The sequence below is a fragment of the Eleutherodactylus coqui genome, chromosome 6 (genome assembly GCF_035609145.1).
Source record: "Eleutherodactylus coqui strain aEleCoq1 chromosome 6, aEleCoq1.hap1, whole genome shotgun sequence".
Lineage (NCBI taxonomy): Eukaryota > Metazoa > Chordata > Amphibia > Anura > Eleutherodactylidae > Eleutherodactylus > Eleutherodactylus coqui.
In genome coordinates, this window is record NC_089842.1 from 85,589,969 (window position 1) to 85,603,156 (window position 13,188).

At 46.8% G+C, this 13,188-nt stretch overlaps 1 protein-coding gene across 2 annotated transcripts in view; it reads right to left on the reverse strand.

Moving 5' to 3' along the window:
* Positions 1–2,548: 2,548 nt before the first annotated feature.
* Positions 2,549–13,188, reverse strand: part of XRCC1 (X-ray repair cross complementing 1) — a 30,941-nt gene continuing 20,301 nt past the window's right edge. For both annotated transcript variants that reach the window (XM_066607092.1, XM_066607091.1), the window contains exons 14-18: positions 9,546–9,603; positions 6,311–6,444; positions 4,984–5,074; positions 4,645–4,720; positions 2,549–4,560 (exon numbers count right to left, since the gene is read on the reverse strand). In XM_066607092.1, coding sequence (XP_066463189.1) covers positions 4,447–4,560; positions 4,645–4,720; positions 4,984–5,074; positions 6,311–6,444; positions 9,546–9,603 — 473 coding nt within the window. In that variant the 3' untranslated portion in view covers positions 2,549–4,446. The remainder of the gene's footprint in view (positions 4,561–4,644; positions 4,721–4,983; positions 5,075–6,310; positions 6,445–9,545; positions 9,604–13,188) is intronic.

Consider the following 13,188-nt stretch of genomic DNA (forward strand, 5'->3'; position numbering starts at 1 on the left):
ATGTACACTACGTCACTAGTGATGTAGCGTTTACGGCCGAGCAGGGAATGCCAAGTCCTATGACTGGCTATTGCCACGACTGTGCATGTGCGATGTTGCGCAGCAATAGTATATGCACACTTGAGGCGTGACAGTGCACATGCGCAGTCTCAGCAATAGCTCAGCATTCCCTACTAGGCAGTGAACACTATTCACTAGTGACGCAATATACACGGACCTGTAGGGAGGATACTGGAGAGAATGGATGCTAAATAACAGAAAGAAGAGGATATGGCCAGCTGGAGGTGACCCAGGGGACTGCTGGAGCCAGAAGATCCGGTACAAGGACTGCCTGGAGAGAAATAGGTAAGTATAGGATTTTTTTCTTTTTCTAATGACAAAACCCCTTTAATGATTATGATCGGTGGTGTCTGCCTAGAATTGTCTGTATAAACAAACAAGCGATTCCAGCAGAAATCGCATCCATGTTCAACACAGCCTGAAGGTCGGTGTAGTGCGCTTTAGCTTCCATGGGATGTGTAACATAGAATGTTAGGTTAAAAAAAAAGACAATGTCCATCTAGTTCAGCCTGTTTCTGCGCCCCGTTAACACCAGACACAGCACTGTACCTGGGTCGTGCCGCTGTTAACTGGACTCCAAAGGACTGGAAGTAGGGGGTGAGGTCTGATGATGCACAGTACTAATTGTGTGGGGTATAGACCCCCATCTAGTCATAGACCCCAGTTAGCAACCAGGCACGTGGCGATCTCATACTGGTGTGGGATGTGTTCTCATGGCACAGGTCCACCTAAACACATCATTGACTGTTACCCACTACATTTAACTGATGACTATTTGATGAACTTCAATGATGAGAGTGATGCAGTGTGCCATCAGGCCCAAGTTATCCACAATTGGGTCGAGGAGTATTTGGGAGACTTCCTACCGATGGTGCAGTCTGCACATTTATGGGATGTGGTGGAGAGGTCCATTCACACCCAAGAGCCTGCACCTACAACTATCACAGCGCTGTGGGTGGCTATCCAGACCGCACAGCTCAACATCCCTCCACCTGTGGAATCTATGCCATGTTGAGTTGGTGCGCTTTGCCGAGAATTAGTTCTTGTTCCGTGTCTTTTGTCATGTCAGTGTATAAAATGCTTGTAATGTTGGTCATATAAATTGGTGGCCACATGCTTTCCAGTTACCAAACCCTGCAAGAAAATGAATGAAAAAGCACCCCTCGCTACCAGCTTCATTGTAAGGGTACGTTTACAGGCAGCTGATTAGCTGCAAACTTTCTGCAGCTGAAAACAAAAATCTGAACTATTTGGTGTAAAACCGCAGCAGATTTCATCCCCTCAATTTAAGGTAACTTATCACCCAGGAGCACCATAAACTAAGTCAGAGCCTGAGAATGGATTTTTTATACTCCTCCAGCTCTCAGTTGCAGCGCTGTCTCCCATGGAGGTTGACACCAGCAAGTTCATCGCTGCAGCTATGTGCACAAATCCATAGAGAAGGGAGTGTGCGCACAGCCTGTAGAGAAGTCCGCTGTGCATGTGCACAAAAACACACTTCCCTAGACTTCCACTGGTGGGAATGGTTAGCTGGGCGAGTATGAAAACTGTATCCCTAGCCTCTTGGGGACCTGGCCCATGGGCATCATAACTCAGTTTATGGTGCTCACAGGTGGTGAAGGGTTTGTTTTAAATTCAATTGAAGGGATGAAATCCACACCAATTGCAGAGGATTTGCTGTGAATCTTTTCAGCTATAGAATCGTGTGAACGCACGCTGTGGGCTTAGTTATACAGGCGCATCGACTGAGCCCTTACTGCAGGAAGAAGACGGCCGCACTTCAGGATGGACGACTCCCTGCAGCGCCGAAGAAAGAACACATGACAAGCAATGAAGCCGGTCACATGTTCCTTCTTCCGGCGCTGCAGAGAGACATCCATCCTGAAGTGCGTCCGTCTTCTTCCTGCAGTAACACGGGCGCTGCTGCGCCCGTGTGACTAAGCCCTAAGGCTAACTTCTCACTGGCGAGTGAGATCAACCTGTGATTCACGGCCCGATATCGTGCTCACCAACATGCAATTTCCCCCCGAATGCGAGGCGTTTTTATATCAAAACCGCCTTGTATCACTTTGGGGAAGAAGCGATACTCCGGCACAGCTGACAGCCACAGTCGAGAATCGTGGAGTGTCTCCCCATAGTTTTCAATGGGGAGAACTTGCATCGCACTGTGTACACCTAGCACATGGTGTGATGCTGCCGCCGGCCCCATTGGAAACAATGTGCGATGCAAGGGCACACACAAGGCTAGGACGTGCCGCGATTTGTTTGTAAAATTGCTCAGGTGTATGATCCTATTCAAAAGAATAGGGTTCATAATCGTGCGAGATTTGTACGTTTCGCAACACACATCTCAAGCAGTTTTCTCGGCTGTGTGAAAACGGCCTGAGAAGGCCTCATCTATACGGAACTGTTGTTTGACAATCCTAAGATTTCTTCTATGACCTCAAAAACACACAGAATATAGAGAAAATATTCTGAATGCAGCAAGTTTTAGATTAAAAATATTACATTTACTACATTTCAATACAAAGAAAACTGGAAGAAACATCATTACAAAACTTACTGGCAAAAAGACATGTAAACGCCAACTTAAAGGAAACATCCATCTTCGAAAATAATTTTTTTTGTTTCAATGCAGCTAAGAGAAAAAGGAGACTCTGAAAATAAGTTTTGATTAAAAATCTACCGTGTTGTGGCTACAGCTCTTACGTAGATGTGTCTTCATGATTACAAACGCCATCTGTATTCACCCCATCTGTGACAAACATTTATTAGAATAGCATGAAGTAGGGGACAGATAGAGGAATATGGCTGCAGAAAGTCTATGTGTAGTCTTAAAGAACTTTTTCACGGATTGATAAGTCACCGAATAATCGTTCAAATGAGCAAACTTCGGCCCATATACACATGGCTACCGTTAGTGAGGAGTGAGCTGAAATGGAATGACTATTGACCAACTTCTCGCTCAGTGTAAACAGGGGTCATGCAATCTGTTCACAGAGAATAGCAGTGGGCAACTAGAAGAGAAGTCCGCCTCCATTCTCCGACAGACTATCGCTCCTGTGTGAAAGGAGCGATAGTCGCTGGGACAGTTGTCCGGTCATCCCACGCAAGCACGCCTTAACCATGGAGGCATGTAGATCTACAGAAGAGCTGTAGGCATGAAACGGTAGAATTTCATTCAAGATCATTTGCAAAGTTGCTTTATTTGTTCTTGTAGATGCATCACACAATACAAGATGTGGTGCGCGTAGCCCTTCAGTCTGGTTCTCCCAAAACACCCGTCTCAGGTCTTCCTTTATTATATCTAATGTATACAGTAGTCAGCAACTTCCTCTAGTATCACTTACACAGTGGCAGGTGTGGCAGTCAGATGCTTGGTGCCAAAATAGGATTGGATTCCACAATGGGAAAGTCTCTCAAAGGAAAAGGCTTGCATTCAGTTTTCGGACAACTGATCCCACTTATTGCCTGAGAGCACACGTGGACCATTCATAATGCTGGGAGGCCTTGGATCCATACTCTTAGTTTCACTAGGTACTAGGTAACCCAATACACACACACAAATGCTGCGTTATTGATCTCATCTTTCATCCTTCTAGTGTAACTTTTATAACAATTGACCTACAAGAGACCAACATACATCAGTCTGAAAGAACCCCCCTAAAAAGAAGGGAAGAAGCAGCCCTCCTTGGGGAAAAAAATAATTCTACTGTCCAGTTATGTCTGTTTCTTGGAAAGCTGGGTAAGTATCAAAATGGTTACCATTACAGGTATTTGGGACTTTACAACTGATGAATTATCCTCAGGAGAGGTGATCAATAGTATATCAGCTGGGGTCTGCCAATCTTTTCGCCAGCTCCACTGTAAGTGTGGACAGAGCTGGAAGCTGGCAGCTGTTTGTAGTGCAGAAGCCCAGTATGGTATTGCAGACACACTTCCCATTAAATTTAATGAAAGGTGTGCCTGTATTACTAAACCAGGCCACTACACTACAGAGCTATCTTCTTCCGACAGCTGGCCCAATATCAGTTGATGAGCTAGGATCCATTGTGGCGAACCCCACTGCCGAACTACTGATGACCTAATCTTGATGATACAGTAGTAGAAAAGTTCTGGATGACCCCTTTAACCAGCTTTCCTCGAGTCTTGAATGGTAATTCTATTTCTGCAGTGGATATGCTCTTCTCCAATTTTGGATCCAAATGACTGGGAAGATTCGCCAGGTCAGGAGTTCTGGAAAGTTGGGTGACAAACGCTGTGAGTGTTGTAATATCAGTGAGATCTGCTGTTACCCAGCTATCCTAGAAACTGATTGATATTTGTGTGTGAGGAAGATTTTCTTCTAAGTGTTATAAATATACAATTGTAACCCACAAACACGAGCTAGGCTTGTGGTACCACGACGTACGGCTGGTGGGGGATGCACTTTTGCCTCTCGTTGCAGTTGTAGATCCAGCGTGGACGGACAAAATACAGGCTGGTGTTATCATTGAGAGCCTGGCATAGAGGGAAAAAGATGCCATCAAATGGAAGATTCCTACAGTTAATCGAAACATCACCCACAGCTCACTCAGACCTCACCTCTTCAAAGCTGTCATCCCATTCTTGGGCCGTGATCACATAGTGAACCTTTTCATTCATATATTCTTCCAACTCCCTGCAGAGGAATATATGGTATGCAGAACATAAGACACTACAATATGTACCTGAAGCGGTACTGCCAGAACTGACATTGATGATCTCACCTATTTACAGGATACTTGATTAATATCAATGGATAGAAGTGTAAGTTCTGGGAATACCCCTTTAAAAGGGCTTTCCTACCAAAAAAAGCACTGCCTCTTCAGACATCGCCTGACGCAGCAATCTGTCCCCCCCACCTATAAAGGCATTTACGGCATGTCTTCTACTAAAACGTACCCATTAAACGCTGTGATGTATCTCTGCAGCAGGCGGCGTTCAGCAGGAGGAAATTCCCCGTACAAGAAGAAGTGTTTGCCAACAAATAGATCTGTATGTGGACAAAAATACCTTGTTAGACTGTGCGACCTAACCTTATGGCCGCCTGCAGACGAGCGGAAATCCCGCCGCGGGATTTCCCGCGGGATTTCCGCCGCTGAAAGTCTGCATAGGAGTGCATTACAATACGCACTCCTATGCAGCCGGCCGCGGTTTGGCCGCGCGAAATCTCGCGCGGCAAACAAACCGCGGCATGTTCTAATTTTGTGCGGAGCACGCACTCACCTGGCCGCCGGCTCCGGTCTGCGCATGCGCCGGCTGCGCGGCAGCCGGCACATCAAAGAGCCGGGGCCGCCAGGCGCGGGTGAGTACGCGCTCGCCCCTGCAGGCTCTGGGGTCGGATCGCGCGGCGAGATTTCTCGCTGCCGGATCCGACCCGCTCGTCTGCAGGCGGCCTAAGTACATGAGCCTACATAGCGACAGTTCATAGTTGGGTGGAGTAACCTTTGAACTGGAGATACCGTCTTTGTAGACAGTAGAGAAAATCCATAACCCTGAGCAACTGCACTGGGGAGCTCCACGGGTTTCCACATTTAGAGTAAAGATGGGCAGATGGTGTAAAAAAAGGGTGCAGCAAACGAGTAGCGTCAGTGAAACATCCCACATTAAAGAGGTTGTCCGAGAGTGTGAAAGGGGAAAAAAAGCACCATACTACTCTTCCCCCCTGCCAATCCAGTGCAGATGCTCCAGAGCTCTCATCATTGGCCTAAGTGGTGAAGTCATGCGATTGGTGCATCCACATAGCAGCCGAGACGCAGGCAAAATGTTGGCAGCATGCTGTATGCGAAGTGCTTGTTGTTTACCTACAAAATCATGCAGTCATTAATAGTCGACCGGGCAGGTTTGCAGGTAAAGCTCAGCGTCCGCCCTGCAAAATGTGTGAACATTAATCAATTTGAACACCACATTGATTTGTGCATGTTGGCGCTGATCTTGGCCGCCCTACATGTGGCCATACAGAATGTCCGGTAAGAACGTCACATGACCACTAAGCTTACTGGTTGGCTGCAATGATCAACCGCTGATATGACACGTCATTACTGGCAACCTGTAAAGAAAGGCCAGCAGAGAGTGCCAGAGCCTCTGTGCTGCATCAGCAGTGATGGAAGAGGCAAGTAGTTGGTTCGTTTTGACATTTTATAACATAGGATGCGCCTTTTTCTTCCTTTCTCATCCTCTCGGACAACCGCTTTATAGTCCAGCAGTTTTGTCCACAGTTCTCACCCACCTGGAAGCTCAGGAATTGGGAATTCAACCTCTGGCTCTTCCTCCACATCTGTGTTCTCATCCGTTGATCCGGCATAGGGATCATCTGGTGCTGAGCGCGGTTCCTTCTTTGCCGCATGCTTCTGTTCCTCTATCCTGAGAAGAATGAGACAATTAAGTAAATAAGGGCACGCAGTAGACGGCTGTAATGTTTCCACATGCAGCTCAGTACAAGAAACAGAAGAATGGGCCGTTCACATCTTGTTATTTTGTTTACATGTACGCTGGTAAAGCTGCTGACATACACAATAAACGTGTCCGTAGGGCTCCATTAGCCAGGCGCAAGGCAAGAGAAGTGTTTTGGTCTCTATCCAGCTGGCATACGCTAGTAGAACACAAAAAGGTATATTAGTAGCATAGCAGACTACACTGTTCCATCCCGTAGAGTCCTGTAAAGAAATAGATCTGTAAACAGATACCATATTAGCCTATGGGTGATGGATGCTACAGTATGATATAGGACAGAGATATAGCATAAGCTCTTCATGATGGATGCATTATAGCCTAGTCGTAACGGATCTGTTAAAGCAGGGGTGCACAATGTTTTCTGGTCCAAGAGTCATCTTGTTATATTTAACTACTCCTAAGGTCAGAGGTATAACTTAAAAGTATATAACCATCTGAGAGGTTTATGGCATATCAGGGGTATAAATGCCTGACAGGTGAAGATTCCGCATGTATTCACGTGGCTCTCTCCATTGTAGATGATGGGTGTTATGGTAACAGGCCAGGATTTCATAACTTCCATATATTATAATGGAGATATCTTCATAGATAGATCACTGCACAGGTCAGGGGACCCCACCACCCTTCTGATATATGGGGGACCCAGATACAACTACACAGTGCGTCCATCCCTGCTCATCTGTGTGCCTTCTCTCACACACAGGTAAGCGTTTCTGTGCCGTGTCTGGATGGTTGGGGCTTTATAGAATGGTATTGGGGGTTGTATGTGGCCCCCATGCTGCATTACATAGATTGGCAATAATGGAATTCAATTAACAGATCAGTCACGTGAGGCGATGGATACCACCGTCAGGCATCCGTCACAGCCTCCATATAATGTAAGGGTTGGGAGCTTTTCCTGGGGTATATGATAAACACCAAGAGATGTGAAGGGCCCCTAATATTTTCTGACTATATCCAGCCGAGTCTGAAGTCAGAGGGGAAAAGTGTGAAGATACAATTTGGATTTGGCTGTATGGATCGTCCAAAGTAAGTGCATTCCCCAGCTCTGTTACAGTCAGTGAATGGAGATGGTTTTATTTACATCCAGAGGCTGAAGACCTGTCCTGGTTTCTGCTGATACAAGAAAGGCAACTAATGCTCATAAATCCAAAATAACAACAGTTCAGATAGCACCGTGGGGATTAATGGTGGGTTATCCGCTTTATCATTTTCGAATCCTTTATATACAAGGAGAGCTGCAAAGACAGTATGGGGGCTTCTCTCAGAGAGAGTATCCCCCAAAAAGAAACATACAAGCCGTAAATAAAAAGAAAAAAGTCTGCGCTCTTAGAAAATGTAAGGTGATAACCCCAACAAATCGTCAGTCCAGAAAAGGGAAAGAAATAAGGACGGCACTTACTCTGGAGGAGGGGGGTGTATCTAAAAAGAAGCCCCCCCCCCTTGAAGTGCTGACTTCTCAAATACTCCCGGTCACAGTAACGTCACGGGGTCTGAATAAAGTGAAAATTGAACTTCCCAGACCCCGTGACGTTACTGTGACCGGGAGTATTTGAGAAGTCAGCACTTCAAGGAGGGGGCCTCTTGTTAGATACACCCCCCTCCTCCGGAGTAAGTGCCGTCCTTATTTCTTTCCCTTTTCTGGATTGACGATTTGTTGGGGTTATCACCTTACATTTTCTAAGAGCGCAGACTGTTTTTTTATTTACGGCTTGTTGCAACTAATGCTCTGAGGGGGTCTTTATGCGGCACATTTCTGTGGAACTTTCCACGGCAAATTCTCTCTCTAAAACCCTCGTCTTATAACCGCGGTTTTTGACGCGTACCTGCATGTGGATTTAGCCCAGTCAATAAAAGATTTCACGGCGTATTCCCTCTATGACCATACCCTAAGGCTGGATTCATTACTCTGCAGTTTCAGGCATTTTTAACTGCATTTTTTAAACTCAAAAATGCAGTGGCCAGATGTTATTTTGAAGTCTATGGCTTGTGGCTTTTACTTCAATCCCACATTATACTATGGGTGTGGAGTTTTTCTGGCGGTTTTCCCTATAGAACTTGAAAACAGCAAGAGGAAAAAAAAGAAAAGTTTGAAATGTTACAAAATAAAAAGTGCTTGAAATGCAAGACATATTACAAGTGTTTAAAAACGCTGCAAAAATAGTGTGTGATGGAGGCCTTCATGAGCTGTAAAACTGCCATGATCAGGATGGGTTTTCGGCTTGTGGATGTAAACAGAAGAGTTCCCATTCACTGACAACAAGCAGAGGTCTTGAAAATGGCCAGTGCATAGCGAATATACATGTAAAACTGACAGACGTAGATTGTGGTGCTCCCCGTATGAATAGAGGTATACGAAATCACTGCCTCTAGGAGAGAATAGCCTTCTACATGGAGCAAGAGATGGAGCTTGTAAAGCAGCACAGAGGCCATAAAGCTTAGTACTTGGGAGCCCTACAGCCTCCATTCACTGCTACACATGCTCCATGCACACCTCTGTCAGATGCATGAGGCCTAGAACAAGACATGTAGGCTGCCTTCACACGGTCGAGAAAAATCACACAAGATTTGTGCGTTGTGAGACACACATATATGAACCCCATTCTTTTAAATGGGGTCCTACACATTGGCGATGTTTTCCTGCATGGCACTACCATGCGATGCAATGCAGGAAACAAATCACAGCATGTACTATATCCCTGCGTGCTCTTGCATCGCATCGCCCATTGTTCTCAATGGAACTGGCGGTAGCATCGCACCATGTGCTAGGTGCATGCAATGCAAGGTCTCACATTGAAAACAATACCGGAAACACAGCGATCCTCCGCCGCGGATGACAGCAACTTCCCCGAAGTGATACAAGGCTATTTTGACATGAAAACGCCTTACATCCATGGGGAACTCAGTGTGAAGTTAGCCCTTATGTGCAACAAACATTAATTTACTAAATGACTGCATAAATGTAAGAGACTACAATCGCAAGCAGGAACTGCAGTCATTTTGATACCTACTTTCTTAGTTCGTCCTCTGTATCTCCCCCAGAATCATCATCTTGACAGCGGTCTCTACCTGTAAACAAGCATGAAGATGCAGAGTTATTATTTGTGTGCAATTTGCAAATCAATAGACCTACAAAAAGGAAATTATACTCTATACAGGTCCAACCTTTTAAATGACAATGTCCCTTTAAATCACTTAATAGCACACAAGTAAGGTTAGTGGTCCTCTCAATGAAAATGTCAGCAAGACATTTTCCTGCCCCTGGATTTACTAAATCCCACCTACATCAACTTTTCAGAATAAACTGCTGTGTGTTCATGAGAAAACACTCCTTCAAGCCATTCTAAGGCTTCTATCCTACATTTTCCCTTCTGCAGGTTATACATCGGATTCTCCATCCTCTCAGGCCTGCTGGGAGGAGCCTGGCAGCTGTGCTGTGTGCTACACAGAGAACTGCAGAGATTCTGGTCTCTGTCTATTACACACAGGCATAATTTCATTATGTAGTGTACATGTGTATAATGGGGAAGGCAGTGGCAAGGGGCAAGCTACACCCCATTAAAAAAACAGTCTGCCAAGAAAATGTTGCAACGTCACCCGAGGAATCAGTCATGATTCGGTGCTTGCACCAAGGGACTTTACCTTACATGTGTAGAAACAGCAGCAGATATTTCAGCACTAGCTCCAGCATTCACATCTGTATGTGTCTGTCCCTTCTCCTCTCTGCAAACAATTCAATGAGCAGGAGGAATCATTCTGTCTGCTGCCCTAGCATCCTGTCAATCATGTGAGAGCAGACAATGCAAGTCCAGGGCAGGGACACAGCCATTTAAGAGTGATTTTTCAGCACAACAAACATTTTAGGTAAAGTAAATAACAGTTTTGCCTGTTATCACACTGGCTATGATATAAGTACAAGTTGTTTGAAAAGTTAGTGTCCAGTTCACTCAGAGCTCGTGGGTGGAAAACTAACTGCTACAATGCCTTTGGTATTATTGCACCTTGACGCCACCTGAAGCTATGGGTGTGACAGGGCTTAGATAGGGTGTGACAGGCCTCAACCGATTGGCTCTTTGTCAGTGTACTGTCCCGTCCCCCCAGCTGTGTTACTCACCACCCGGCACATGTTTCCAGTGGACTGCCATCTGCGCTGCTGTTTCCCCTGCCAGCACGCTGATTACTGGGCTCTGCTGCCCTTCCCCCTGCAGTCGGGACCGCTAACAGCACTCTCAGCCTCAATGTCGGCTCCCAAGTGCGCTGCTGTCGCACTCGTAACTGCCCTCTGCTGTCCTTCCACCTGCGTCTGCTGCAGCTGCCGCCACCACTCTGCCGCTCCATTGCGGCTCCCCTCTCTCCCTGCAGCCGGGGTCGCTGACACCGCTGTGATGCTCCATGTCGGCTCCCATATGCGCTAGCGTCCCCCCCTGCCGCCACCCTCATCACTGTTCTCCTTTTATGTCCTGCGTCCGCTGCAGCAGGGGCCGCTGATACCTATCTCACCCTCCATGTCCACGACGGGACATCCTGTGTCTACAGTGCCCAGGTCCGATGCTATGGGCTACAGCAAAATCCCACATGCCATTTCACTGCAGTGCTGGCCGCCGGGGGAACAGGGACACTGACTTTGGGGCTGGGGGTGACAGTGCAGGAGCCAGAAGGGAGAGCAGCAGCAGCAGGGACCCGAGATTATGGAGACCCATCGGGGCAATAACAGGGTCTCCGCAGCTTGGGAATCTGCACAAGACTGCTTGTCAATCGGAAGCTAGGGGCTTGACGGGGTGTTAACTCCTGCTAACCCAGCTCAGCCCTTCAGGTGGCGTCAAGATACAATAATACCGATGCCTTCCATGTACTACACATCAAGAGAACAGCAGATTCTCCTCTTTTTAGTACACACACAAAAAATAATCATGGACGACACTAGAAAAGTACTAAACAGTGTCGATGCGAATCTAGCAGCTGTAAAATCACTTACCATTCGCTCCAGCAGCACGTCTGTGCAAGTCTCCCACCCCCCTCTCCATTCCATAGACTTCATGGCCAGCATGAGCCACTACCCTATTCCACTTAGGGCTCATGTCCACGGGCAAAATATGATTTAGGATCCGCAGCGGATCTCCCGCGTGCGGATCCGCATCCCATAGGGATGCATTGACCACCCGCGGGTAGATAAATACCCGCGGATCGTCAATAAAAGGGATTTAAAAAAAAATGGAGCATGGAAAAATCCGGACCATGCTCCATTTTCGTGCGGGTCTCCCGCGGGGACGGCTCCCGCGGGCTTCTATTGAAGCCTATGGAAGCCGTCCGGATCCGCGGGAGACCTAAAATAGGAATTTAAAGTATTTACCATCCGGCGCGGGCGGGGAAGGTCAGCTGTTCCTCACGGCCGCATCTTCCTTGCTTCGGCTCGGCGGATGTGCCCGGCGCATGCGCGCGGCACGTCGGCGACGTGCCGGCGACGTGCCGCCGGCGTCAGGAATTCATCCGCCGGCCGAAAATGAAGATCCGGCCGTGAGGAACAGCTGATGTTCTCCGCCCGCGCCGGATGGTAAATACTTTTAAATTCTTATTTTCGGCGCTCATGTCCGCGGGGCAGGAGGGACCCGCTGCAGATTCTACATGTAGAATCTGCAGCGGATCTGATTTTCCCCGTGGACATGAGGCCTTAATGTTCTAAGCCTTGTGGGTTCTGTTACTAGACAGAGATTTCACTTGACAACAGGTAGTGGACAAATTAGAATGAAGACAGACACATACTCACCATGATTTCGAGGCTTTTTTCATCACAAAAATGTAATTTTAGGTTAAAATAATTTGCACTTTTGTGAGTTATTACATTGGCTAACATAGTAATCTCTTCACAGTATTCTCTTCACATGTACAGTGAATATGTGGGGATTATATGGAGCTGAAGAACACAGCAGGCACCCAGCCATAATCAGACTTCAATGCCAGCTATTAACCCTCTAGATGCCACAGACGGCGCTTACTGCAGCATTTCAATGGCTTGAAACGAGGTGGCTCCCTCTGTTGTCCTCACAGCCCCACCACAACGACATCGCAGGGTGCCACTATAGCCTGGGGTCTAGTGAAGACTCCCAGGTTTGGCACGGATTTCTTCCTATTAAGCCGTGCCATAAGCCGTTAAAAGTACAACATACTGCAATATTAAAGAGTACAGATGATTGCAAGTTCAAATCCTCTACTGGGACTAAAAAAGTAAAAATAAGTTGAATAAAATTTAATACAAAAACATTGTAATAAAATGAAAAGTGAAATATTAAAAACCTTTTCAAATTTTTAGTTTAAAAAAAAAAAAAAAAAAAGAAAAAGAAAGAAAATGTAACCCCTTCTTGCCCCATGACGTAAGGGTACGTCATGGGAGTGGGGTACTTCCCGCAAAATGACGTACCCTTACGTCATAGGGATAGCGTGAGATCATAGCAGAACTCACGCTATCCCGCAGCGGGAGCCGGGTGTCACTAGTAGCAGCCCCCCTCTGTTTAACCCCTTCCCTGCCCTGATCTAAGTAGATCGCAGCAGGGAAAGGGTTCACAGAGGGAGCGCGCTCCCTCTGTGACTTCAGCCGGCTCTGACGATATAATCGCGAGAGCCTGGCTGGTTGCTATGGCAACAGGACACCAGATACAG